This window comes from Sylvia atricapilla, chromosome 9, assembly GCF_009819655.1.
Source record: "Sylvia atricapilla isolate bSylAtr1 chromosome 9, bSylAtr1.pri, whole genome shotgun sequence".
Classification (NCBI taxonomy): domain Eukaryota; kingdom Metazoa; phylum Chordata; class Aves; order Passeriformes; family Sylviidae; genus Sylvia; species Sylvia atricapilla.
In genome coordinates, this window is record NC_089148.1 from 8848383 (window position 1) to 8876361 (window position 27979).

At 45.2% G+C, this 27979-nt stretch overlaps 1 protein-coding gene across 3 annotated transcripts; it reads left to right on the forward strand.

Annotated features, from left to right (window-relative positions):
- On the forward strand, positions 1–27918 carry FAM20B (FAM20B glycosaminoglycan xylosylkinase). Of its 3 annotated transcripts, none has more exons than XM_066324728.1 (8): positions 1–58; positions 6315–6845; positions 10259–10345; positions 13224–13333; positions 15460–15631; positions 19324–19515; positions 22303–22362; positions 24473–27918. In XM_066324728.1, exons 2-8 carry the CDS (start codon positions 6469–6471, stop codon positions 24702–24704), a joined length of 1230 nt encoding a protein of 409 aa, XP_066180825.1. In that variant the 5' UTR covers positions 1–58; positions 6315–6468; the 3' UTR covers positions 24705–27918. The 3 variants fall into 3 exon arrangements, with proteins under 3 accessions (XP_066180825.1, XP_066180826.1, XP_066180824.1); XM_066324729.1 differs by having other exon boundaries at positions 37–58; positions 6416–6845; XM_066324727.1 differs by lacking the exon at positions 1–58 and having other exon boundaries at positions 6294–6845.
- Positions 27919–27979: the final 61 nt, after the last annotated feature.

Here is a 27979-nt window from a genome sequence, read left to right on the forward strand (position 1 = left end):
TTGTGGGACCGGCGGGGGCCGGCGGCGGCCGGGCCATGGCGGGCGGGCGGCGGGCGCGGTGAGTGCGGCGGGCGCGGGCGGCGGGGCCGGGCCGGCGGCGCCTGAGGGACGGGAGCGGGACGGGACGAGACGCGGCCCTGCTGCGGCCCGGGGCGGGTACAGCGGGGGCGCCCGGGCCTGGCGGCGGGAGGGAGGGGGCGGAGGGGCGGCTGCGCCCCGCGGAGCGCCGGAGGGGCCCCTGCGGCCGGACCGGCGGCGGGAGGATGAGAGGATCAGGGAATCGGTGAGGCTGGAAAAGACCGCTGATGCCGTCGAGTCCAACCGGTGACCCAGCAGCGCCTCGTCAACCAGACCATGGCACCAAGTGCCACGTCCAGGCTTTCCTTACACACCTCCGGGGACGGTGACTCCGCCGCCTCCCCGGGCAGCCCATTCCAATACACAGTCACCCTTTACCGTGAAAAAATTACTCTCTTATGTCCAACCCGAACCTCCCCTGGCGCAGCGTGAGGCTCCGTACTCGTGTCCTGCCGCTTTTTACCTGAGAGAAGAGCCCACCCTCACCTGGCCACGATCGCCTGTCAGGGAGTTGTGCAGAGCAAGAAGGTCCCCCGAGCCTCCTTTGCTCCCGGCTGAGACCCCCAGCTCCCTCAGCCGCTCTTCATCAGACTTGTGCTCCAGACCCTTCCCCAGCCCCGGTCCCTTCTCTGGACTGGCCCCAGCACCTCCACGTCCTTCCTGACAGGTCCGGATACCCCCGGCTTTGCCCGTGGTCGGCAGGGGCTGCACGGACGCAGCTCTGGGAGATGGGAATTTTTATCTGCATTCCTGCGGTTCATTCCTCCTCTGGATGCTCGCTTTGAGCTGGGGACGGAGCCCCGTACAGCTGTGAAGCCTCTCTGGCCATCTCTTAACCCTTGTGAGCAGCTGTCTGCACCGTGGGCTCTCATCATGTGCCAGTCACAGCTTGGCAAAGGTCACTGTCCACTGGTGGAAAAATACAATGTGTGTTCATAGAAGCGCTGACTGTGGTTGTCAGAGCCGTGGGTTTAACTCTTTTTAAAGGATATCTGTCTTTGGATCCTTTCTGGATACAGATGTGCATAAGCACTGCAGCTGTTTGGTTGTACCTTCTGAGGCCCTACAACATCCGTAATGCTTTAGGGGCTGAGCAAACAGAGTAAACCGTAAAGTGTGGATCCTAGGTTTGCAGTGGATTCATTGTGAGTGGGTCCCACCTGGTACTTATTACAGAACAGGCATTCTTGTGTCTTGTTTCAGTTTGAAACTACTCCATGCACCCCTTGCGTGCTTAAGTCTGACCTACAGTCACTACTAGATTTGCCTCCATTTGAGGTACAAAATTTGTTTTGCTTCCTGGTACAAAGTTGTCAGCTTGGTTCTGACATGAGAATCCCACTGCCTCTGCTCAGGAGTGGGGGAGGCTGACTGGCACCATCCTACAGCAGAGACAGGCTCATGCTGCTAAAAGCCAGATGGGTACATGGACCCTCGTTACATTTTTAATGTCGGAGCTGAATGAACATGTAAAGTGGAGAAGGGAGAGAGCAGAATTTTCTCACTGCCTTGGCTTCATTTCCAAGTGGAACAAGGCTTCCTAAAGCATTCCCAGCTGGCTTTATCGACCTGTAGTGGTCAGGTGAAATGTCAGTAACTGGGATGGGGACAAGGGAGAGTTGTTCTGGCTGTCCTCTGACCGGGTCCCAGCACCCTCTGTATCAGTGCCCTTGACTCCCTGTCCTGTACCATTCCCCATTTCAGTGCTCCCACTCCCTCCCTGCCCACATGGCATTCCCAGCTCCCTGCCCAGAGCAGCTGTGTGCACATGGGTTGCCCACATGGCCAAGGCAAGCAGACAGGCAGACAACTGTTGAGCCAATGCAACGGCTCTTCCTGCAGCACCCCTGGCTGCCAGCTTCCAATAAACACATAAACCCTGTCTTCAAAACATCTCCTGTCCTCTCAGATGTGTTTGGAATTAGCTGGTGGATCTTAGTGAAAAGTGTGATTATATAAACTTTGTTTCCATAGGAAACGGTGCTTGGTGGAAAGTCACTCTGCAAGGAGGATTAATGCAGCCTGGTTTCCTGAGGAGTTGTTTGCTACATCCTACCCCGCTAACTCCTGCCTGGCTCCCACCAGCCTCAGTGCCTGGCAGCTTCTCCTTCCCCAGGGTTGCACCCAGGAGGTGCCTGTATCCCAATCCTCCCTGTCCTTATTTGTGCAGCCAGCTGAGTCAGGTGTTCTTGTTTGCTGTGCTGGCAGCTGGGAAAGATTCAGGATATTTACCCAGTTGTCCTTGGCTTCTCAAGGCTTCTGTCCTCTATCTGGCCTGTGGTTTTTGTAAAGCTCATGCAAGTATTCCTTGGACAAATTTGGCAGAAATGTAGGTGACAGATTCTAAAGTTACTAAGGGATATAACAGGCCAAGGTGAGCAGACGGATGGACAAAATGATTTTGTTTCTTTCCAAAGCTCTGTGAGAATATTTCAGGCCGTTACTGATGGTTGCAGCTGCAGGCAGAGATACTGCAGTGGTTAAAATGCTTGTGATCTTTCATATTTATCAGTGTCGTAGCTCTCAGCCAGGGGTGCAGATGTGTTTGTGGAAAGTTTGAGTGTAGACTGTCACAGATTTTGCCTGTAGATAACGAGGGTTTTAACAGGAAAGGAGATGGAGAAACAGCAGACAAGTAAATATGTGGGAAGCCTTGAGCACTAGATGACTAAACTTGTACACAAGGCAGGCAGCACGCAGAGAGTGGAAGTGACAGGATGAGTCTGAGAAATCCAAGGAAAGGTCTGTGGGAGCCTGCCTGTGAAAACTGGAATAACAAGGCTCACAGAGAGGAGAGGCGTGAGCCACCAAGGAGCTGGCCAGAGAGGGGAGGATGGGAAGGAAGATTGATCTGGTGAGACTGAAGGATGTTTTGGGAAGGGGAAAATGTCACTACTGTATACGATGTTTCTTCAAGGCGTTTTCCAGGATTTACTGGAGAACTTCTAAAGGCCTTTTGATAGGTGATCCCAAAAGGCATAGTGTATATAAGAGAAACTCCATGCTTGGACAGGAGTTAGACTCTACTTCCACCATATCCATTTCACATCAGTGTCTATTTGAGCTATGATTTTTTTTTTTTTTTTTTTGTGTACTTGTGCTGCCAAACTAAACCTTTGCTTGCCCCCAGACCTGATTTGTGACTTGGAGCATAATGAAATCCTGGAAAATTGTACACAGAAGTATTTTTGACATAACAACAAAAAAGCTTTATGATAAAAAAATAAGATTGGGATATGAGGCACGGCATTGATTTTGTGCCTCCAATAAAAAATGTCTTGTGGGATTTTTCGGCTGGTAACTTTGTGGGCTGCTTACAGTAGCTGTGATTTTTTTAACAGGCAAATTGCATGCTGTTTTTTGAACTGGGGGTGGTCTGATGTTGGTATTTAATGCCAGAAGACGTGCTCTAATTCATGTGTTTTTCACAGTGACCCCACCATGGTACTGAGGAGATGCTGTTATTTGTACATTGAGTTGGAAGACTCAATAGTTGCTAAGAATACGGATTTGGTTGTAATAAGAGAAAGAATTGATCAGGAAATTTCCCAAAGAGATAGTGAAAAACAAGAGGTATTTCTTATGCCAACCTTGCAGTTGACTACAGCATTAAAAAGCTGCTAGGGCTGTTTATTTCTGGCAGTTTCTCTTTTTAGCTGGGTTTACTTTTGTCATTGTCCAAGACCCTTTTGCCATTCATTCCACAGAGTCCTGCTCACACTCACCTTATTTTTTACTTTTTGAAATTTTAGTGTTGTATTGTTATTTCACTTTTCTCATCTCTGACCTCATTCCAGGGCCAGCTTGACACTTCTGGAGTTCTCATAATCTTCCTTTCCAATCCAAGACTTTGCCAAAGACTTGTCTTTCTCAAATTGCTTTCTTTCAAAACTGCATAAATATTTTCTTACATCGCCTCAACGCTGTTGCCCTTGCCATCTTCAATTTAAAACAGTACACTCAAGTTCTTGCTGTCCGTGGCAAACTTGTTCATAAAAGGATTCAATTCCCTTGGCGTGTAGAGCAGAGAGTGTAACGTTGGCACCAAGGAGCAAAGTGCAGGCTGTGCATGGAGCACTGGGAAATTGATTGCATGGCAACCTCGGGGTTGCTTTGGTGTTTGTTGGAGGAAAGCAGCCGATGACTCATGTCCTCAGATGTCACTAAAATGTGACAGCCAACTCACCAGCGAATAGTTAAACATTTAATTTATTTATTTTTGTAAATTCTGTTTACCTCATTGGAGGGTTTCAGCCAAAATTACTTTCAAAGCCGTCACAAAAGATAAACCAAGTAAATGACTTCTAATTCAAGTGGCTGTAGATGTATCCTCCCGCCAAGTCCCAGGAAGAATATCCCTAGAGAAACTGAGCATTCCTGGAAATCAGTCTAGAAAAGTGAGTGCTCATCCTGAGCTCCAGAGGTGTGGAACATCCTGCCTTGTGCTTTAGTCAGCCAGGACTGGGCTGGGAGGTTCTTTGAAGGTGATAAACACATATCTCACAGCGAGGAGTAACTGTTCTGAAATGACCTGTGTTTCTGCCCAGCTCCTTACAAACTCAAATGGATTTTAAAAATGAATGGAAGCAGATCTTGATAACAGCAGTGCCCAAAATGATTCAGAATTAGTAGTTTTAAAGAGGTGAATTATGCAGTTAAAATGAGAGGGTACAGGTGCAGCCAATCTGCTTTGCTTGTCTACTTAAGTTTAAGAGTAATGTGATTATTATTTAACAATCTCTTCCTGAGTCAGTCTGTATCTGCAGGAATGAGAGCTTTTGGGTCAGCTGCATCTTCCATGTCTGTGCTTCTCATTTGTGTGCTTGCATTTTCCAAGAGATTAAAATCAGTATTGCACAGTTAACAGGAGACCATGGTTCTAGTTTGGAGCATCCCTGAGGCTTCTACCCTCTGCTGTTCCTGAGGTCTCTGTCCTGCTGTGAGTCCTAACAGGGATGTGGGAGAGCCACATAGCTGGATGGGTCTGCTCTAGACCTCATTTAAATTTGTTTTGGGTGCTGTGAAGTCCTCTGTGGTTCTGCATTTCCTTTTATACTAACACTCTTACACCGTGCCAGGCTGATTGTGCACTGATGGCTGTGACCTGTGTGTGCCACGCCAGGCATGGCCTGGCTGTCTGTGGTTGCTGCTGGTAAATGAGCCTGTGGCAGCTCATTTCTTCCAGTGCCATGATTAATTATGGCTGATTTATACACTTATTGTTAAATCACATGGGAAGGCTTTTCTGTGTCTGTCCTCCCCCAGCCCAGGGTGCTGTTCAGGGTTTGCATGATCAGTGTGGCTGGTGCAAAGAGGAATTCCTGCTGGCTCCCAGGGCCCCTCAGAGGTGTGCCTCATGTCCCCTCTCCATTTGGCTTTTGACTACATTCAGCTAAAAGGTAGTTCTGTCCTTATAACTGAATAAAGGTGATGGTGTGTTTTCTGGTCCTTATATGTGAACACTGCCCCGGCCAAGGCTTATTGAGAGGCCAGACGTGTCTTGCAGCCCACTGTAAGTATAGAAACAGATGTGGATTTAACTGTTGTAGGTGAGGCTACTGAGAACAGGCAAGGGTTAGTGGTCTGGGATTTTTTCTGGTTAACTTGGTTGAGATTGCAGGCACTTTGTGTATTTTATGTGGTTATGGGTTTTACAGTTGAGTGCAGAAGGTACTTAGTTCACTGTGAGGAAGTAAAGATGTCATCCCCCACCCCAGCTCTTTTTTTTTTTTTTAAGAATGGAAAAGATTCTGAGTAAATTATAGTGGCAGCAAATGAAAGGCAATTAAGTATTTTGTCCTTATGTCTTGTACCTTCAGGAAAGTAGGCTGTGCAGCTGTTCTCACTGTTGTGTGCTGTCTTAAAATCTACCTGGGAGCTTTTCTGAGGGGTAGGTCTTTAGGACACCAGCAATCATGGGATCTCACACTAGTGGAAGAGTGCATATGAAATTGCAGCAATCACGTTAAACTACAGTTCCCTGCACAAGTCTTGCCCTTGGTGGTTGCAGCTGCTATGATTTCAGCTGTGCAGAGATGCTATCTGGCAATTTCCCCTTCCGTGCAGATCACAGAAAGGCTGCAGGAAGGCAGCTCACCCAGCGCGTTTTAACGCGGGAGTGTTCAGGCTTTAGGATATAAGTTTCCACAAATGCGGACTTGTGTTCCAAGCATAAATTTGATTCTGAGTTTGGTGGGATCTGCGGGATTGTAAGTTTGTGTTTTGTTTATTTTTAGGGGTACCAGGAGATGCTTCAGTGGTGAGACATCTTTTACAATGCAAGTTAGGCATGAAATTCATCAACTAACATCCCCTTCCTCACCCTGATCTCCAACAGACTTCCCGTAACGCTTGGAAGAAAGGGTCAGGGGAGAAGGGCTGAAGGGCACCATGAAGCTGAAGCAGCGAGTCGTGCTGTTGGCCATCCTTCTCGTCATCTTCATCTTCACCAAGGTGTTCCTGATCGACAACCTGGACACGTCGGCCGCCAACCGGGAGGACCAGCGCGCGTTCCAGCGGATGCTGTCGGGGCTGCGCGTGGCGCTGGACCCGCGGCTGGAGCACACGCTGCAGTCGCCCTGGGAGATCGCCGCGCAGTGGGTGGTGCCCCGCGAGGTGTACCCCGAGGACACCCCCGAGCTGGGCGCCGTCATGCACGCCATGACCACCAAGAAGATCATCAAAGCCGATGTGGGCTACAAAGGGACGCAGCTGAAAGCTTTGCTGATACTTGAAGGAGGGCAGAAGGTTGTCTTCAAGCCCAAGAGGTAAATACTGCTTTCAGTGACTGCATTAATAACTGCTTTGTTTGTCTATGCTTTTTTTTCCTCGGGGTTGTCACAGTAATGTTTAAGGTAGGAGTTTTTCTATAAGTGGAAAGACCATCCTGTTATTTTTGAGATATAATAATGCGGGCCTGATATTTCTGGGTCTGAGAGATTTTAGGCTGCTAGCAGCTGCTAACTTTTTCCCAAGGAAAAATTTCTCAAGAAAGTTTCTTCTCAATCTTGGCAAACAACTATCCTTTCTCAAAACAGCCTTTCTCCAGTTGGTGTTTTGCTGTTTCTCTAGTTAACCACTGGGAAAAGAGAGGTGTCATTCCTATTCACCAATCATGTTAAGTCTATATCAGAACACCTTATAAAAGAATTAGACAATAAAAGCTTTTTCCATGCTCTTTGCCTTCTGAAATATTTGGAGTCTTTCATCTTTCTTTCATGACCTACAGCAACAGAATAGAGCCTTGCTGGTGCTCTAGTAATATTAGGTTGCTGTGCCAGCTGTCTCAGACTGTACAGCCTTGATGCTCAATACAGCCTGTCTTTAGATTAAAAGAATAATTGCTGTATTCGGTCCTGAGGGAACATTGGTTACACCTTATGTTTCTGAGCCCTATCTTCCTGACTGTGGAAGTGCAGCTTCTGGCAGTTTGGAGACAAGCTTTGCTTCCTTGTTGAGTCAAACTGCCAGGAGAGGGTGCAATTCAAGAACAGGGAAGGAAGGAAACTTGGCAGTGGTCTTAAAAGTTCTTCTGTGTGTCTGGTGTGGTTAAATGTAGGCTGTAAAAAATGGTTTGGGTAGGTCAGAGGGAGAGCCCCTGAGCCTCCTATCTGCCAACAATGAGTACTGGAGGAGCAGCATAAGAATGGAGGATAGTGAAACTTCCTTGGTATGGAAGTAAATTTTTAAATTTTAAATTTGTCTGAGGATCTCTGTAAACTTTGACATGATTGAGTGTTTCTGAGGAGCCTTGGCTGTAAATCTTTTTGAACTGTTTGACTTTGGGGAAAAGGAGAAGAAAGATGTTAAAAAGTAAGGCCAGGTGTGGTTTAGGAGATTTCACTGCAAATGAGAAGTGTCATCACAGAAAAAGATTTTGGGTTAAGTAGGCATTAAGGTTTCCTGTCTTGTTAATGAGCAAGTGCAGAGGCCATGAAGATGCTATGAGGGCTGGAGCACCTCTGCTTGGAGCCAGGCTGAGAGAGCTAGGGCTGTTCACCTGGAAAAAAGAAGGCTCCAGGGAGACTTTAGAGCCCCTTCCTGTGTCTAAAGGGGCTCAAGAGAGATGGAGAGGGGTTTGGGACAAGGGTCTGCAGTGACAGGAGCAATGGGAATGGCTTCACAGTGACAGAGGGCAGGGATAGATGGGATATTGCAAAGAAATTCTTTCTTGTGAGGTGGGGAGGCCCTGGCACAGGTTTGCCCAGAGAAGCCGTGGGCTGCTCCATCCCTCTGAACATCTGGAAGTGTTCAAAGTCCGGGTTGAACAGGGCTTGGATCAGCCTGATCTGGTGGAAGGTGCCCCTGCCTGTGACAACAGAATTGGAGTGAAATGCTCTTCCAACCCAAACCAGTCTGTGATTCTATGATTAGAGAATCAGGAAAAAACCTCTGTGCAGCCAATGCCTGCTCTGGCTGGAGCTCCCCTGTGGGCCCAGGCAGTGTGAGCCTTGCACATGAAGTCCTGGTGGTAGGAGAGGCATCTCCTCCAATGAAAGCCCTGGGGATTCCCAGCATTCCCACAGAACTTCATGTGTCAGGGAGTGCAATCAGTCATTTCACTGAGCATTAAATTGCCTTCTGTAATGCCCCGTCTGTGCAGGCAAGCACAGGCACTGTGCTCCAGCAAGGACACGTGCAGCTGGGAGTGTTCATAGGAGCACTAGACAGGGTGGCCTTGGCCATCCTGGTAGACCCATGTTCCGTTTGTGACTGCTGAATAGCCAGGCTTGGGCAGAGTCCTGGTCTGGCACTGCAGGAGAGTCTGTTTAACCAGCTTTGGACCTGAAAACTCTGTCAGAGTTACCGCTAAAAACGGTTCTGAGCAAACTTACTAGCTGGGGAAGATGGAATTCCCTCATTGTTTTTACTCTGGAAAGGACTAAATGCCTACTATGCATGGAAACAAAGAGTTTGGTCAGGATTTACTAATAAACTTTAGTTTTCAAAATGTCACCATCTTTCCAAAAGCCAGCTGTAAGTACGTACCAAAGACCTGCCTTCGAGGACATGTTCTGAGGATTAGCTGTCTCACTTCAAATTTACTTGAAATTCAGCCTAATTGACTGAAAAATAATACTTGCTATCATCACGTCTGGTGGCATGTGTGACAGAAGATGCTGGTTTGGTGAAAGCTCCCATTTGTCAGGAATCCTGCACTGGTGAATTCTCTTTTGAGCTTCTTTGCAGAGAAGCTGAAGCATTTGCTCAGGCTGGGGAAATGGATTGTATTCTTACCCCACATCCTCCCTGAGCAAGAATGAAACATCCAAGTTGAACTCTGTGTCTTCTCTTACACTGTTGTTGCTACTGCTTGAACACAAATTCTGCTCGAAATAATTTAGTTTTCACAATTTGATACATAGATGGAAATGAGAAAATAGCACCTAATTTGGCCTTGCTTAATTTGAAAACATGTTGCATTTCAGCCCTTTGCTTGATTGTGGTATTTCACACTCAGCTGCAGTGTGGTACTAAAGCAGTATCTACACTGATCCAAAAGTCAGGAAACTGAGAAATTGGTGTTTGCCTTGACTAAGTAACATCTAGTAAAAGATCTTAAAAAAAGGAGCAAGAGGCCTTGCACCTCACCAAAATACACCATTGTTGTTGCAAATGAGTGCCTAATTTCTATTTTTTGCTGTTCATTATGTCTTTTCTCTGCCAGAATAAAGGCTCTGTTTATACCTAGTATTGTCCTCAGGTTCACGCTTGCTGATTTTCTATCCACTAAAGGTTGCTTTTACCATCTCTTCCACAGTGTAAGATTGTATTTGAGAATTGTCAATGTACAATTCTTTCTAACCCCAAAATCATCTGTGGAATTGCTGCTCTCTGGTGTAAATAGCCTCCTGTTCTATAGCAGGGTCTATTATGCTCTTTGTTCTAAGATGTGACTTGGCATATGGTTGGATTAAAACTTATTAGTTGGAATGTGACCTACTTCCCAAACTCTAGAGACCACTGTACATCACTGACCTTTCCTCCTTATTTACCACTTCAACAGTCGGGACACTTTAATCTCATTGATGTTTTTCCCCTCTCCCATTGGTAGTCACTTGGAAAGTGACACAGAGACTCTTTAACTTGTTATTAAATTGTTATTAAATTGTTTCTCTGAACAGCAGAATTGACAGGAATTCTACACAGACTCACTTCATTTGACTTATTTCAATTACAGATATGCCAGGGACTATATAGTGGAAGGAGAACCCTATGCTGGCTACGACAGACACAACGCAGAAGTGGCAGCCTTTCACTTGGATAGGTATGGAATTACTGCTTTCTCTGGTTTTGTTGTCTTTGGAAAATGCCAGAGAAAAAAAGGAGTTCTTTGAAGAATACACCTCAGATGGGAGCTACCTCTAGCCTGCCAATAGAGCGCATTGAAGCCAAAATAAGAATTAGCTTATTCTGTGAAACTTCATTTCTAAGATCTGTTCAAGACTGTAACTTCAGATACTTGTGAAAAGTTCAGAAAGGAGAAAGCCCTGAAACCACTCTAGTTAATATTACAGGGGAGAAAGAGCTTAGCCAAATGCTGTGGAAGAGTCTGAAATACTAAATGTATGTGCTAAGTTCATGTCAAGTTCACTAGCAAGTCAAGACTAATGTCTAGACTAAATATGAATCAGTACATCCTAGAGGAAAAACCAGCTATGCATATATTGATTGTGCTTGGGGTACCCAGGTGGTTTTGTGGACCTGTTCTGGAGGTGCAATTGCAGAGAAAAAAAAAAAAAAAAGAAAATTACAGGATGTTCAAAGAATGGGACAGAAAACACCAGACATTGAATGTCAATAATTACGAAATGCTATTAGGGCTGTAATTTCACATAACACAAATGAGCACAGTCTCTGTTTCCTCATAGCAAGATTTAGAGGTGAAGACACAAAATTTTGAGAAAAGGAATAAGGAGGGACAAATATGACAAAGGATAGAATGGTTGAACTTAAACTGGGGTTTCTCAGTACGTAGATAAGAACCTTATCACTGCGACTAAACTCATAGGTTGTGACAGAGATATTTGTTAGTCCTGATTCAGCTGTGAAACTCATTGCACGGGCAGTAGAAATCAGTAATTCTAGGAGGAATTAGAGTATCTAGGATGATAACTAGTTGAGTAGCACCCATTGTTGCTGCAGGCAGCTGGTGCTGGTGTGCCAAAATCAGGGTATATTAAGACCAGAAAAAGATAATGTAAACAGATGTCAGTCCATTTGTGCATTCAAGCAGCATACAGGCTTCAGGTTCCCTCAAAAAGTAGTGATTGAACATTCAATCAAAGCCTCTTTTCAGCGTCCAAATCCCACTTAACTCCTCTTTGCTGTCCATATGGTCATGATTTTATGCCTTTTTTTCCTCTGGCCTTTCTCTGTGGCTCTGCACCTCTTTATTCTTCAGGAATACCTTATCCAAGGATGCCATTGTTTCAAGAGGGATCCTGGATCATTTTGTGTGATCATTCACTGATGGAGAGGCTGTGCCTTCCAGGATCATGGCCTCTCAGCTGTTGGTCTGAAAATGCAGGGGCTGATTTTCCACATCTAAGCTCTGTGCTTGTTTTCTTGGAACACCTGCTTGTGCTCAGGCTGTGCATAGCTCGGTATTGGCTCTGAGTTTTGTCCTTATGCACGTGATTCGTTCAGAAAGACATTTTGGTCAACACAAATCACAAATTGTTTTTGGTCAAAACAAATCCTTTTCAGTTTTTGGGATGACTCATCCAATACATCTGTGGAATGTCAGTTTTCCCTTTTCAGGATCTTTTTCTGAGATGCAAAGGCTATCAAAAAGGTGTTAAAAGTGCATTACAAGAGTTCTGGCTGATACTTCTTTGATCTTTGTACTTCTTTAAGCACTTTTGAAATTCCGTTACAAATACCTGAGTCATTTGTGGTCACAGAGCAAAGGCTGTGGCAGGCTGTCTTGGTTTGCAAAGACAGGTGTCTGCTAAGGAAGGCAGGAGCCTCCTTTGGAAAGGAGAATGTAGACCCCCTCCCTCTGAATTACTATAATTTTGAAATTAAGGGGCTCTCAGGCAAAGATATGGGAATAGGAATAACAGTTCTTTACTAGGAAAATTAAAAAACGCAGTAGTACAAAAAAACAAACCACTGACAGAGTCAGAATACAACCTGACACCCTGTTGGTCAGGGTGTTGGGAGCAGTCCAGTCAAGTCCCCCTGGAGTGACAGGGGATTGTGGAAGCAGTGTGTGGTTCTGTTGAAGCAATGATCCTGTAGAAGGGTGTAGTTTTCCTCAAAGGTCCAGTGATGGTGTAGATGGGTCTGATCTTCCTCTGGGAATCCATTGCAAACAGGCTGCCCTGGTGTTCTGACTCTCAGATTTATCCAGGTAGGAATGGTTGGCTCCTCCCCCTGGGTGGAGCATCCCCCAATGGGATGATGTAATTGTATCAGCCCTGCAGTGAGCCTCGATGGCCCATTAACAGCAGATATCCCCTGGATTGGTCCTGGAAGAGATAAAGAACACTGCCCCAGCTGGTTTTCACAGCTGATAATAGAATACACACCCCTGGTTACATCTTGCCTTGCAAGCTAAGACACATGCATGCTAGTGGAACCTGGATCTTGTAACTGCCAGTTTTATGGTTGTTCTTCCCACCTCTGGTTTTCCAGGCACTTCTCAGGCATTCGCTTTTGTTCTTCCCTTCTCCTTCCTCATGCCAAACAAAACGACTCCTGGGTTGGTTGCTTTCAAGTGTCATTGAATTTGCCTTAATCATAACATTTTAATAGATAGTGGTTCCCACAAATTAGAAATTAACTTTCCAGGTGACTAGCCCACAGGCCATATGGTTTTACTGCTTCAGACACAGGACGGATATTTCTGGTGTGAGGTCTGAGTTCTGAGAGTTGGAGCATAGTGCATCCTCTGTTGCTCTGCTGCAAATGCTTTAATAAAGGAGTGTCACTGATGGCCGGTAAAGGAAGTTTAACATCCAGGCACATAAGAAAAATGAGTTTCCTTGCTTTGCCTTGGAGAAGAGAGGAGGTTGCTGCAGGGCTTCAGTTTTAGTCTTTGGTCTCTGTCGTCTCTGGCAGAGAGGGTTTTTTGTTGTAATTTTGGATTGCTGCCCGTGTTGCAAATTCTCCGGTTGTGTTTTTTCACCCCAAATCAGAATCCTGGGTTTCCGCCGAGCCCCGCTGGTGGTTGGCCGGTTTGTGAATCTGCGCACAGAGATCAAACCCGTGGCCACGGAGCAGCTCCTGGGCACCTTCATGACTGTGGGTAAGTGGATTCCATGGACTGTGCTGCCCAGGAGAGGAGAAATGCTTAATGGGGAAAAAAGAGCCGTGGGAACTTGACACAGCTGAAAAACAGTTAACCATGGTGCAGGAAGCTCTTTCTGTGCCAAGAGGGATCTTGGATGACCCCGTTTGGCGGGGGAGGAGGACTTGGTTTTCTTCAAGTAATGTTCCCTCATGCTGCTGTTACAGATGGGATTTTTATTTTTTGAGTAAGAATTTTCTCTCTGCTGTCAGAGATGGTTAGGAAGTCTGTGATTAGACCTGCAAACAAAAGAATAAAGTTGTATTTAATGTGAAGAGAGTGGTGATTTGGGATAATTAATAGAGCTGACACACTGGTTGGTATTAGATGTTGTTTATGCTGCATCAGAGCCTGCAGAGCATTTACAACCAAACATGGCAGAACTTCCCTGTGTTGTTTATAGTAGTAATGCTGTGAAGGGCACATAATAGAAGCTATTAATGTGAACTCCTACCAGATGGTCATTAAGCACCAAGAAATTAGTTATGCTGCAGCCTTAACTCCCTCAGGCTTTCATAAGCCATTCAATTATTACTCTTTTGTTTGTTTGTTTCATTTCCTAATCAGAAGGCTCCAGAGATGATTGTTCCTTTCCGCTGGTAACATTCCTGTTATAGCACTGCTGGCAGTCTCACCTGCTGCCTGACACTGCCACTTACAAGGTGGCAACTTGAGCTGAAAGTGTCACCTCAGCCTTGCCAGACTCTCCTGGTTTTCACATGGGGTGCCTGCCTTGGGCAGGCTTTAGGTTTTCCAGTTTCAGCCCAAATAACCAAGCTGTTTGCTAGCAGCAGAGCTGACTTGAGAAGTAGGGCTCCAGAAATTTTCATTGCTCCTCCTTAGATTCCTTAGAGCTGCTGTTCTGCAGAGCAGGAACTAAAGAAATGGGGGTGTGTGTGGAGGTGGTTATGATGTTTTGTCAGGCCAAATCTGACCAAGTTCTGGAGGTTTTGAAGAAGAGAAAATTCATTCATACTCAGTGCAGGTTTACTGAACTTACAGCTAGAATCTCAAAGAATTCTGTCTCTTCCTAGACCTGCTGCAGGCCCTGGATGGGAAGAGAGACTTGCAGGCTTTCCAAACATATAGGAGATCTGGTCTGCAAGCTCTGTGCTGGGAATGGTCTCTGACAACCTCAGGTTGTCTGACAGGATGCTGGGATCATGGGGAGGATGGAAGGCTCCAAAGGAGTGCTGACTGAGAGGCTGGGATGTGTGAGGATGGAGAGGGAAGAACATGGCTTTTGGAGGGCTAGGCCTGCTCTGGGGAGCATATTGGATGTAGAACCAAAGGAAGAAAGGACAGAGTAATCAAAACCAAGTGAGACAGCTGAAGAATATTTTGGACGAACATCTGTGAGTATGGAACTGGATTTAACTTGATGAGGATCAGGTGAAGGTGGGTTAAGAAGGGGAAAATAGAAAAGGTTAAATGAAAACTACTATTGCAGGCTGCTCCAGATTACTTGATGCTACAGGGTGTAGCAGTGTTAGTGGACTAAAGGCTGCAGCGTTTTGTTGCTCCTCTCCTGTCAGAAGACACTGATGAAACTCTGACAGATTTGCATTCCGAGATCATGTGAGGATAATAATTGTTTCTGTCTCCTCTGCCGAGTCAGCTCAAGTAGCTGAGACATGTGGCAAATCTCAGGGCACCAAATCCCTTTGAGTTCTGCTGTGTCTCTTTTCACTTATCTCTTTTTGGTCAGCTTTTTCAAGTAAGTGAGAAATCTGACACGTGAAGTATGAAATGTGAAAAACAAGCAATGTTAACATTGCAAAGTCAGGGTCCTCAGGACTAGGAAAGGATCACAAAAACTTGTTGATAGTGCAGTGTTGTATTAATTCTCGGAATGATAAAGTCATTTGAAAATACAATTTCTCTCTCCTTTTCATATTATTCTTTAATTGCTCTGAATGTATGGATGTCTGTGTCATCTCTTTTGAGCCTCTCCCGCTCAGAAACAGGAAGCATAAAGACAAGTGCGGTGAAATCCTGTCGTGGGGAAACCTCTGCTGCAACAACATGCTCTTGAATTTCAGGTGGATTCCTTGGATTAATACCTCCTAATTTTTCTTTTTAAGGCAATAACACTTGCTTCTATGGGAAGTGCTACTATTGTCGGGAAACAGAGCCAGCCTGTGCAGAGGGGGACATCATGGAGGGCTCGGTGACCCTGTGGCTGCCGGACGTTTGGCCCCTCCAGAAGCACCGACACCCCTGGGGCAGGACTTACCGGGAGGGCAAACTGGCCAGGTATGAGAGCATATGCTTTAGAGATGATCATTTGCACTAAAATCACCCTTGCAAACACAATGGTTAATTAAAGAGCTCTAAGTGCTTTCAAAACCTACAGTTGTGTCGACAGCTTTCTTAGTGCAACAGTAGAAGCCTAGAAGTCTGGAATAAAATTTAAAGTAAAATGAGGAAGAAACGAAAAAAAATCTTCATTTTTTCCACAATACTAAGCACTGTCGTTTTCCTGTATCTCGGCTGGAGCAGAACTCCACAATGCAGTTACTTCAAGCTCTGAAGATCTTGTCTGTGGGCAAACTAAGACTCTTCTCTTGTCTCACTGGACCTTCTGTTGATGCTGTGGCCCCTGGAATGTGGTAGCAATGTGTCATACCTAATTTCATGATCCCTGTAGTTTGTTTTCGGAGTTGTGGAACTGGTTTCACTTAAACTAGGCTCTGTGTCATGGTTTGACACTGGCCAAATGCCAGGCACTCGCAAAAGTCATTCACTTACTCTCTTCTGTTACAGTTGAGGAGAGGGAAGAAAAAATTAAGGAAGGGCTCATGAGTTGAGATAAGGACTGGGAGAAAAAAAAAAACACTCTAAGGGTAAAACAGGTCCAAATTTAAAGGTATAAAGTAAATTTATTATTAACAGAGTCAGAGGAGAATAATAAGAAGTAAATTAAGCCTTTGAAATACTTGGTTTTTTTCCCCACAGCCCCTCTCTCTTTCCCATTGACAGCACAGGGAGACAAGGCGTGAGGGTCGTGGTCAGTTCATCACTTGAGGTCTTGTTCCATTTGCTCAGGGAGAGGAGTCTTTCCTCTGCTATGCTGTGCAGTCCCACCCATGGGCAAGCAATCCCAAAATTATTGTGGCATGTGTCATTTGTCCACAGGGTGCAGTCTTTTTAAGGATAGACTGCTCTAGTTTGGAAGCAAGGGTCCTCTATCTCTGGAAAGAGGGGCCCTCTCTTTCTCTATTTGGGTCTTCCACTGGATCACGGCTTTCTCTGACATCCCCCTGCTCCAGCATGAGCCCTTTCACCACAGGCTGTGAGTGGGTCTCTGCATCCCCCTTGGACTTCATGCATTCCCAGGGGGCAGTTTGTTTCACCATGGTCCTCACCACAGCCTGCAGAGGAACCTCAGCACCAGCGCCTGGAGCACCTCCTCCCCTTCTTTCTTTTCCACTGACCTTGGTGTCTCCATGTTGTTCTCCCTCACATATCCTCACTTCCTCCTCTAACTAGAAGAAAAACTGCTGCTTGCAGGTACCATTGTCAACTTCCACCCATTCCAAGATTATTGCAAGATCCCACAGCAGTGAGAGGTTGATCTCATCCAGGTTCCATTTTGGGGAAATTGCTCATCCTGTTTCTCCTCCCGGCCATCAGAGATTGGCTCTGTCAGACATGGTGGAAGCTTCCAGCAGTGTCTCACAGAAGCCACCCCTGTGGCCTTCCCCTGTTACCAAAACATCAAGCAGTGCCAAATGAACACACCCTGCAAAGTCCTTTGCTTTTTGAGTGCCATCAGTGTTTGGTGACCGTGCTCAGCATGGAAAGAAGTCTAAATCCGACATTTGTCCCTCTTTAAGCAGCATTCTACAGTAGATGTAACACATCTGAGTTCCTGAGGTGGGGATGTTTTTGCCTGACCAGAACAAGTGCGTTTGATCTTAGTACATTTTTCCAAATCTGTGTTGAACTTCAAAGTGATTAGAAGAGATTTTTCAGTCCTTGATCTAAAGTATCCATTGATTTCCAATGATATGATTGTTTTCAGAAAGAATCTCATCCAAAGGCTCTGTTGAATTGTTTTAGAGTATAAAATGCTCAGATTGAATTGGGAGCAGATGTTTTCTCTTTCCCAGCAGGTCAAAATCAGCTGTGCTCAGTACATGGTACATTGCAGTAATGAACAGAATGAATTTTTTTGAGGTGTTCCTCCTATTGAGAGGCTCCTTTGCATCACACCCTGCCTGCTTACACAGGGGTTTACCTTGATTCCTGTGCTGATTTGATATTTGGTGTATTTAAACTCACACTTGCCTCCTTCAGATGAGGCTACAAGGTTCTGGTGTTTTTCACCTTGTCATGCTGCACATTTCACTTTGAGAGATCAGAATTAAACATTCTTGGTGTCATGCTCTCCTTTTTCTGTGCCTAGTAATTGTGGAAAAATAACTCTGTTAGAATTTTTGCCTGCTCTAGCTGCTCTTCTGTGTTGACCTTTTGAATATAATTCACACAAGCACATTAGCGTACATAATTTTTAATGGAGGTGTAATAGATAAAATCCCTGACCTTCCAAGGCCTGTGCTAATACAATATAAATGATCAGAAATGAGTGTTGGATAAAAGTCTCTCTTGAAAGATTGCATGGAAAATGAGAGAGAGCATAGTTTATCTGAAAAATTGTGGCAAGGAGATTAAGTACTGCTCTGAAGTAAAATGAGAGAGAATGAAACAGTTGAGAGAGAGTGAGATGCAGCATAAAAAAATGTATCCAGAACAAGCATAAGAGGTTCTGAGACTATTGCTGTATAGATTTGTGCCACAGGTTGAGGGTTGGTTGGACCTTGGTGTAAAGATCCCTCTTCCTAGGGGTATTTAGTCACAGCATTTGAGGAATGTGTGTGACCTATTATCAGAAGCATTGATAAGATAAAATTTTAAGCTCTCTGATTTGGATACCTGGAGGAAAGGTAGGATATTGGCACCTCTGGCTCCAGACCACTAGAAGATGAAGTGGGATATGTGGCAGTTGTAGTAGTTAAATTCTGATCTTCCTACTTTTATGACTGTCTGTAGTTCTGAGCATGTCAGCAAGTCTCTCCAGCTTGTGTTTCCTCCATTTCTGTGTCCAAATCACAGATGGTTTAAGGCATTTCCAATTTAACTGCTGTTTTGTGAAGGATTGTTTTAGTCTTCACATGGAAGATGTCCTTGTTATTTAGGTTGACAGATGGAAAGGATATACACCAGAGATACGGATGTTTTGGTGGTGGTATTGAATAGCTTTGAAAGCTGTAGAGAAGAAAATGAGAAAATTTAAAATCTTAGCTTTGGAGAGTTGAGACATGACATCCAGGTTACAAGATCACGTGTAGAAGGAGGAGATAAAGAGGGATCTCTTGAAATCTTGTCAGTGGAGAAGGTGAGATACTCTGCAAAGGAAGAGGGGAGCAAAGAGACAGCTGTAAGGGAAGAACGAGCACTGTGAAGTCCTTCTCCTGGAGCATGGGGGCTCATTACTAACCACGATGAGGATATTTGCATTAAAAAGAAAGAAGGAAGAGGATGGCTGGAAGGCCAAATGGAAACAGCTCAAGGCAATGGAAACAAGACAGTATTGAAGTGTTCCTTGGCAAGTTGAGGGAGGCAAGGCATGGCAGTAATCTTCCCATAACGTAGCCTGGCCACTGTGGATCTGTGAGGAAGCAAACTCTGACTTTCTTTTCCTTAGGAAGATGATCTTTGTGTTTCTTTGAACTGAAACTACAACTTGCTCCATAGGTTGGGATGTTAGTGCAGGGCTTCACTTTTCTCAGGAAACACTGCTGTCAAGCTCTTCCTTCTTCATCCAGCCTGGGCTGCTCCCCTTTCTTGGTGCCCTCACTGGAAGGTGCCTGAGGGCTGCTGTAACTGCTGCTGCTGTGCTCTGGTGGTTCCCTGAAGTTCCCTTGGTTCCTCTCTGGCTGCAGGTGGGAGTATGACGAGAGCTACTGTGACGCCGTGAAGAAAACGTCCCCGTACGACTCGGGCCCGCGCCTGCTGGACATCATCGACACGGCCATCTTCGACTACCTGATCGGCAACGCCGACCGGCACCACTACGAGAGCTTCCAGGATGATGAGGGCGCCAGCATGCTCATCCTGCTGGACAATGCCAAAAGGTGAGCCTGGGGACACTCCTCTGGGCCTGCCGGTGGTGAGAGCAAGGGCACTCCTTTATCTGCTCTGTCCCTCTCTCTGTTTGCTCTCTCTCGCTTTTGTAATAGTCTTTCCTTTTTATCAGAAATTACTCAGCAATACTTAGGGTCCTTCAAAGGCTGTGGTGGTGACAGGACAAGAGGGAATGGATTCGAACTGAAAGAGAGTTGGTTTGGATCAGGTATTAGGAAGAAATTCTTCCCTCTGAGGGTGGGGAGGCCCTGGCACAGGGTGCCCAGACAAGCTGTGGCTGCCCCTGGATCCCTGGAAGTGCCCGAGGCCAGGTTGGAGGGGGCTTGGAATACCCTGACCTTGTGGCAGGTGTCCCTGCCCATGACAGAGAGGTGGAACAAGATGAGCTTTAACCCAACTCGTCCAAACTAAACCATTCTAGGACTCTATGATTCTACTCTGTGTGCTAGAAACTCTTCTGTCTTGGCAAAGTCTTGCTCAGGCTACAGAAACTCCCCAATTAACACAATATTTCCCAAAGCAACTTTCAAAGTCTCAAGTCTCTCCTCCTATCCCCAGAAAAGCCCTTTCCTTTTAGGCTTTTAATTAATGTAAGATTGAAAATGTAGGCTTTTTTATTTCTCAGCAGTCAGTATAAGTGAGTGCTGTGATAAAAGCAAATCTTTCTAAAATTTGTTTCTGAATAATTCGGCATTCCCTGCCTTCTGGATATGCCTACTCTGGCTTTAAAAGTTTAAAACGGAGGTAGAAGTGATACCAAAAGCAAAATATGATGATGTTCTAAACGTGGACACGAACTCTTACCTGGACAGAAATGTTTTTAAAATGTGTTTAGAATGTGAGTTTTTCTGTCTTTGCTATGGTTTTGTATGTTGTCCACTATGGTTTAGGTTAAAAATTATTGTAATAAGTTAGTCAAGACTCCATTATCTTCATGCAGGAAAAGCTCATTCTTTATTTTTACAACTCATTTTATACAGGTTTTACAGACCTCGTGTGCAGCTTTAACTGGTTAATAGCTTTCTTGCCAATTACTCTATTGGTTAGTAAAAGTTATTCTACTTGTCCATCAAATCTCTCTATTCTTGGATTGTTTACATATTTTCTTTACTAATTCTCATGGGACAAATCCCTTGTTATTGCAGGTGCACTTGTTTTTCAACCCAGGAATAAGCTGTTAAGCTAACGAGTTTTCATACCAAGATTGTTTTCACATGGGAACTTGCAAATTATTTAAAAGAAGTGACAGGCTAACTTTATTAATTTAGCAGAGCAGGCCTGATTTCATGAGGCCTTTCTTTTATAATTCTTTTACCTATCATGACAAAATATCGTATTAAAGACACAGTTGTGTTTGAATCATAACAATTTGATTAATTTTTCTTAAAAACAGAAAGATCATCTACTTGCCTTTCTCATCATTTAGTCCAGCAATTCAGGATTATTTCTTTTTCTGGTGGGCACTCCCTTGTGCAGTGCAGTGAGTTTCTCTTCTGTGAAGCACTAGCAGTTCCTGTGGCAGGCTCTGCTCTGGCTTTGCACATCACTTGTACCAAGTGTACACAGCACTTGAGACCTTGGAGATTCTTGGAAGGCTTGGAGTTACCTTTTTTCTCCCCATTTATCTTCTGTATAGTGGATTCCATCCTTCCTTCCATATTTCCATCCATCCTTCCTTGTCATCAGCCTGTTCAGTAATACTCCAGTATGACAGCAGAGTGCATTCCAGCTTGAGACTGCTTAATTACTGCTGCTTTAGGGGAATTTGGCAAAAATGCTCTTTCTGTTACTCGCTGACCATGTGCTAGGAGGAAGAAAGACAATGGATTAGTCACTGGAAGTGAATATGAGGTTTGAGGGTCAAGTTCCTTTCCTATGGTATGTTCCTATAAAGTTTTGAAAATATTTTTGGGAGTGCTTTTCAGGCTGACAGTAAATTGTTGTCTTGAAAATTTAAGTGATTTATTTAATCATGTAATAAAATTTCTTTCAGCCCATCTGAAGTAATGGATAGGGGACAGTTTTTTGTAGAACTATGGTAGATCTCAATCTGGAAGAGACCCATAAGGATCATTCCCAACTCCTGGTTTCTTACAGGGCTACCTAAAACTAACCCATGTGAGTGAAAGCAAATGCTCCTTGGTGCCATGACCACTTCCCTGGGAGCTTCTTTAGTTTTAAAGCTACAAATAACAGAATTATTTGGGCAGCGTAATGCCAGCCCCCTACAGAAACTTGTCTTCATTGAGGGGAAAATTCTTAGTTGAAAGCAGTATTATGAGGAAGGTGAAACTATGAAAAATAAATCCAGCATGTGTTTAGATGAAGTGTGAAATACTATGGAGGCCTTCTGGCTTGAAATGCTGAAGTTGATAATTTTGTTAGTGAACTGGTGCTCTGATGGTTGTTGCTGTTTAGTTCCTTCCCTGCCCAGCTGTGTCAGACAGACAGAGCTCCTATTCTGCATACCCAGACTACCAGTTACTGCTTACCCCTGCATCATTTCTGAACTCCTCTGAAATGCCTTTCTAAGGTACCTTGGTCTGACAAAGAACTGGGTATGCTGGTGTTGCTTCTGTTTACCTGCTTAGCTGATGCTGATGAGAGTTACATCTGTGACTGGTCATGGCCTGTTTATATTTTAATTTAAATGATTTGATCTCTTGGAGCATGAAATTGCCTAGTATTGATTTCTCTGAATTCTTTACAAAGCTCTTTAGGTTGAGAACAATCTTAGGAGTTCAGCTGATTCACTTGGTTTTAATTTTGCTTTTCAGCTTTGGAAACCCTGCCCTGGATGAAAGAAGCATCTTGGCTCCTCTCTATCAGTGCTGCATGTAAGTGAAACACAAGGGTGCTGTTCACTTTACTGATGGAATTGCTGTCCTTAGGTTTGCAGTATCATTAACTTGGGAGCCCTCTGGCAACCTGAAAAGGTTTGCTGGGGTCCACAGTGCTGCACTTTTGTGAGATATTGTCTATTTGATGGATTGTCACTGCCCAAGAAGCTGAGGAATCTATTTTCATAAGGCAGTACGTCGGAGGGTTAGCTACAGAAAGTGGTCTCACCTCCAGGTCACTCGTCTGATCTATCCATAGTCAGTGTGACAGGTTCTTTGGCTCTGCAGCTGTCCCCATCCAGCTCCTGACAAATCAAAGTTCACATCCCAGCTTGAGCTCTCCCTGACAGAAGAGAAGGATCCAACGTGTTTGGCAATTTAATCATTTCAAACATGGTTTCTAAAGAAAACGGCAGCCCAGCTCAGGGGGCTCCTCTCAGGTAAAATCTGTAGTTTCTTTGCAGAGTTTTGTTTCTGCTTTGGCTTGTGAGCTGTGGTTTTATTTTCAGAGGCTGTGACTTTTTTATTTCTGTTTTGTGTCCACTCTCTTACCAGGCCATTTCTACTTCTCATTAGGAAATGAATGCTCCAAGGCCTGGAGCCTCTCTCCTTTGGAACAGCCTGAGAGAGTTGGGGTGTTCAACAGGGAGAAGAGAAGGCTCTGGGGAGACCTCAGAGTCCTTTCCAGTGCCTAAAAGGGCTCGAAAGAGCTGGACAGGGACTTGGGACAAGGGCCTGCAGTGGCAGGACAAGGGGAAATGGCTTCACACTGATAAAGGGCACAGTTAGATGAGATATTGGGAAGTTCTTCCCTGTGAGGAGACCCTGGCACAGGGTGCCCAGAGAAGCTGTGGCTGCCTCATCCCTGAAAATGTCCAAGGCCAGGTTGGACAGGGCTTGGAACAGCCTGGTCTAATGGAGGGTGTCCCTGCCCATGGCAGGTGAGTGGAATGAGGTGTTCATTAAGGTCCTTTCCTGTCCAAACCATTCTGGGATTCTGTGAAAATTTCCAGGAAGAAAAATACTGAGATATCAATTTTCTGACTCTGATACTTCAACATTAACTCCTTCAAGTCTTCCAAATGGAGCTTGTCCATGAAGCTTGTCCTTGAAAGGTTCTGTCTTCCAAATTCTCTGGGAACCTTACAGACAGCCTGAGTTCTCATCCTGCTTGCACTAAGCTCAGCTCCCTGCATACTGCCTCAGCTGCAGTACACCTGGCCTATGTTCTGCAAGATCCTTTTAAAAGTCATACGGGGAACAGTTAAAAAAATTTCAGATTTTTTAGTTTTCCTACATTAATTTTATATGTATGTTTAATTTCATGATTTATTGAGATTCTTTTGGGGTCTTTGCCATCTTGATTTCTCCAAATGCAACCAGAGAAGTTTATCTCTGTAAGAGACTTTGTGATTTCCTGCTTCTCAAATATTCCTTCTTTCTGGTACTGGGCAAATGCCATGTAAGAATTAATTTGCATAATTGTGGGTTTGTTACAACACTTGCTTATTTTGCTGGTTTTATTAGAGGCCATCAAACCCAAGAGTTTAGACTAGGGATGCTAAAGATTTGGCCCTGAAAGATTTGGGGGAGAATCCCAAGAGACTTCATAGAACATGAGAGTTGAGATGGGCTGACACAAACAAGCTCAGTGGCCAGTGAAGAGGAAAGGTCACTCCTGTGTTCTTTTTCCTGGAAGTTTGGTCAGCTGCCTGTTGTCCTTTGTGATTCATTATTAGTCAGTGATGCTCTTCCTGAGGTGACCTGACTTTTGTTTGGATTTGTTGTTTTTCCTTCATTTTCTTTCCTTTCCAGACTGTGTCTGGGAGGCCTCAGGACTGAAGACCTTCTGTGCTCTCAGCCAGAAGTGTTCCTGTGTAACATCAGAGTTATGTCACGCTGGATTGATTCTTCATCACCTTCAGTTTTCAAGTTTCATTCGATCCTGTCTATGATGCAGTTCCACCTGGACTCTGCCATCCCAAATCCACTGCTGCGATCAGTCTCCATTCTTGATGTTCCAGGCTCCCTCAGGAGGCTGGCTCTGGTATTCCCAGTGGATGCAGCAGGATTGTGGTGTGGTGACACATGTTTGTTTCTTTTGCAGCATCCGGGTTTCTACCTGGAACAGGCTGAATTACCTGAAGAACGGAGTGCTGAAGTCTGCCTTAAAAACTGCCATGTCGCACGACCCCATCGCACCCGTGCTCTCCGACCCTCACCTGGACGCCCTGGACCAGCGGCTCCTCAGCATCCTGGCCACAGTGAAGCAGTGCACAGACCAGTTTGGGCCAGATGTTGTGCTGGTGGAAGACAGGATGACTCTGTCTCACTTGTAATCGTAGCAGAACACGAGATGAAACTCCTTTTTTTAAAAAAACGAACGAACAAAAAAAGCGATAGAAAAACAGCACAATCAGTTCAGAAGGGCTGTGGCCAAGATGGACTGACATGAACAGGAAAGCTCCCAAGCCAGAGGAAGGGAGGTGACACTGGCTTTTTCTTTGGGCTGGCAGCAGTGAGAGGTGGGAAGGGGCCCTTGGATGGCTCAGCCCCCGTGGTGGCATCATGGCCACTGTGGCGTGTCCATTGCCGGCAGTGGGCGTCGCGCTGGATACAAACGGCTCACGGCGCTGGTGCAGTGTGTGGAATACAGAACTCCTTTGTGGACTGAATCCAGAGGAGACAGAGATGAACAGTGCAGTCCTCTCCCCTTCTCTTCCCCCATACTCTGGCGAGTTTGTCTGATTCAGGGTTGTACACAATCAGCTCTGAGCTGGTTGGGCATTTTACTGCTTCTCTAGAGAGCAAGCGAGGGGCAAATAAAATAACTATTAGACTGAAGAGTTGTTCTACCCCCTCCCCGGGGTGGGATTTTCTTCTGATTGTCTGAGGGATGGGAGAGGGGACCTCTGCTGCTCACTTGGCTTTTCCTTGATAAAAGGCTAGGAAAGGGGGTTGCCTCATATGTGATAATGCTTCAGTGTTTTTGCTGAAGTCCTGTCAAAGATTTATCCACAGGGTTGGAGATTTAGGAGAGGACAGGGTGGTTATACAGCACTTGATAATTAAGGGGTTAAAGTAAGTTTCCATGTGTCTTGACTTGTTTTTTAATCAATCTGGCAAGGTCTGAGTGGAGAAAGTATCTTTGCAGTCCTGTGTCCATTATAACCCAATTTTCATTCTCTTGTAGCTGAGGAGGACAGAATCTGTCCTTGTAAGCAGTTATGTGTAGCGAGGTCAGGCTGCTTTACTGTGAGCCCTGAGTGCCGTGGAGCCTCTGGGCGTGTGGGACTGGGGGAAGAGGAATTTGCTGGACTTGACAGTCACCAGCAGGTGACCTGAGGTGTGCAGACAACCCTGAGCTGTGGTCTGTCGTCTTCATCTCACCTGAGAGAGCTTTCTGCTGCTCCCTATGACCACAGCTCAGCACTGCTGTTCTTGGAATGCCCGTGCTGAGGTCTCAGATTCACCTGGTTTGGCTGTGGCTGAGCTCAGAAGCTGTGACCACTTCCAGGAGGTTTTCTGCCTTCCCCAGCTGCTTCCTGCAGCCCCCACTGCAATGTTCTGCCTGGGATGGTCATCCTGGGGTCCTCACTAATGCTTTTGCCACAGAGAGAGAGAAGTTGGCTTTTCAGGGCAGGCTTGCAGCACTCATCTTGTGCTAGTCCTGTTGTCTTTCAGCACTGCAGCCTGTGCTGCCAATGAGTTTGTGTCATAAAACTGATCACCTTGGGGCAGGTCTCACTTTTTGTCTCCAGAAGAGAAGCAGTCACTAGTTCATCACAATAGTTCATCACTATTTCCAAATGGAACAGCTTTGCATCACTGTACAGCCAGCATGGTCCTTAATGGAAGGAAAGAGCTCCCTTCCCCATTTGGGGACTCGAGAGCAAGAGCACCAAAATGTCCGTTTGAGCTCTTTTCCTTGACTTTCCTGTCAGGATTTCTCTAACTGCAGTGTGGCAGGCAGGGAAAGAGCTGTTTCCTGTTCTTGCACCTTGGCCACACCTGATCCAGGAGGTGTCAGGGAGAGAGTTTATCTGAAAAACACAGGCATTGGTTTATTTTGTTGAAGTCTTTTTCTCATTGCATGAGCAGAGTATCTTGAAAGTAGAATGTGACTATTCACCTGAGATTGAATTTTATGGTATTCTTGTTCTCTTCTGGACTTAGCCACAATCACAGATGTGCCCTAGAGCAGTGAGATGCTGGGATGGGATTTGGAGTTATTTACTGGAGTTCTTAGTCAGGATGAGGTTCCAGCCAGCTTTGAGGACACTGTGAAGCTCGTTCCTCTATCACCCGGTGCTGTGGGGCAGGAGTGGTTTCCCAGGAAATTTCAGATGATTTACCCAAGGGGGAAAGTTGGTGAAGCACATGGTTGGTGACTTGTAGCATTTCTAAAAGTATATTCTTCTCGTTGAGTTTAATAATGAGCTCTTAATATTTTGGGAGGGATCTGCCAAAATTTAATTTTTGATTTCTGTGTGATCACTCATGATACTTAACATTTGATTTAATAATAGGTTCAAAAAAAGGTCTTTCAGTCTTTGAAATTAAATTAGTCTTGAGGACTTACATATTGCTCTAAGCTAAAGCTTTTGCTGTCAGATGGAACCTGGGGATAGGTTTTGCCCCAGTATAAATGTCAAAGATTTAAAGCAGGGTATTGATTTATTTTGGTTTACTTGTGGACAAAGGGCATGAAGTCCAGCATTATCAGTAGAAGGAGCCAAGAAATGGTTGTTTTGGGGGGTTGGTTTTTTTATTTGTGCTATTGATAGTTCTGGTTGCTGTAAACACTACTGGAGGTTGGTGTTCTGCAGCAGGAAAGAAAAATAAATTCCTCTCTTACACCAAAATCAGGAATATCTGGTTTTGGCCTTGTGACAATTTCTGCCCTTTTGGCAGTGGTGGGCCTTTTGCTTGAACGCAGAACCCCGAGAGATTTTAAATTGTAACCATTGCAAAGGAAATGAAGAGCAGCATCCAAGTGCCAACAGGATCTGCTTGAATCTCTGTAAAGTAACATTGTTTGCAAGGCAGGTGCTCTGTTGAGGAGGTTTTTGAGACACCTGATTCTTGTTCACTGTGCACGTGTCACCCGCTGGCCTCAGATGTTACACACTGGTTGTGTCGTGGTTATCAATGATATCAGAGCACTGAAAGCACAGAAATCAAGAACTAATTAAAGAGAGCCTCATCAGCCATCTGCTATTTACCTCCTTCCCAAGTCAGCCATCAGGGGAAGGAGACACTCGAGTCAGCTCCTCTTCCAGCCGCTGATGAACTGAAGTGTGTCTTGCCAAACAAACTTCAACTCAGAAGTACTAATTTATTAAGAAGGTAATTTATTTACTGCAGCAGCTGGAGCAAGATGCTGGAAACAGACCCTGCTCTCGGATGTGCCAGAGGAGGCCCCTGGGAGCTGCTGCACAAATGGAGTTGCTAATAAGCAAACAGAATGCAATCATGACTTTCTACTCCTATCCCCTGGGGTCAGATCCCACATAAAGCAACATTGTGTGAATAAAGATTTTAATAAAGCAACATTGATGGATTGCCTAAGTCTCTATCTCCCTCCCCTGTCTCTCTCCAGTTCCAGCATGTG

Excerpts from the sequence above, each read along its gene's own strand:
- FAM20B (XM_066324728.1), top strand. The coding sequence starts at position 6,469 with ATGAAGCTGAAGCAGCGAGTCGTGCTGTTGGCCATCCTTCTCGTCATC. Across the intron at positions 13,334-15,459 it reads GGGCACCTTCATGACTGTGG|GCAATAACACTTGCTTCTAT; the intron begins GTAAGTGGATTC and ends TTTCTTTTTAAG. Across the intron at positions 15,632-19,323 it reads CGGGAGGGCAAACTGGCCAG|GTGGGAGTATGACGAGAGCT; the intron begins GTATGAGAGCAT and ends CTCTGGCTGCAG.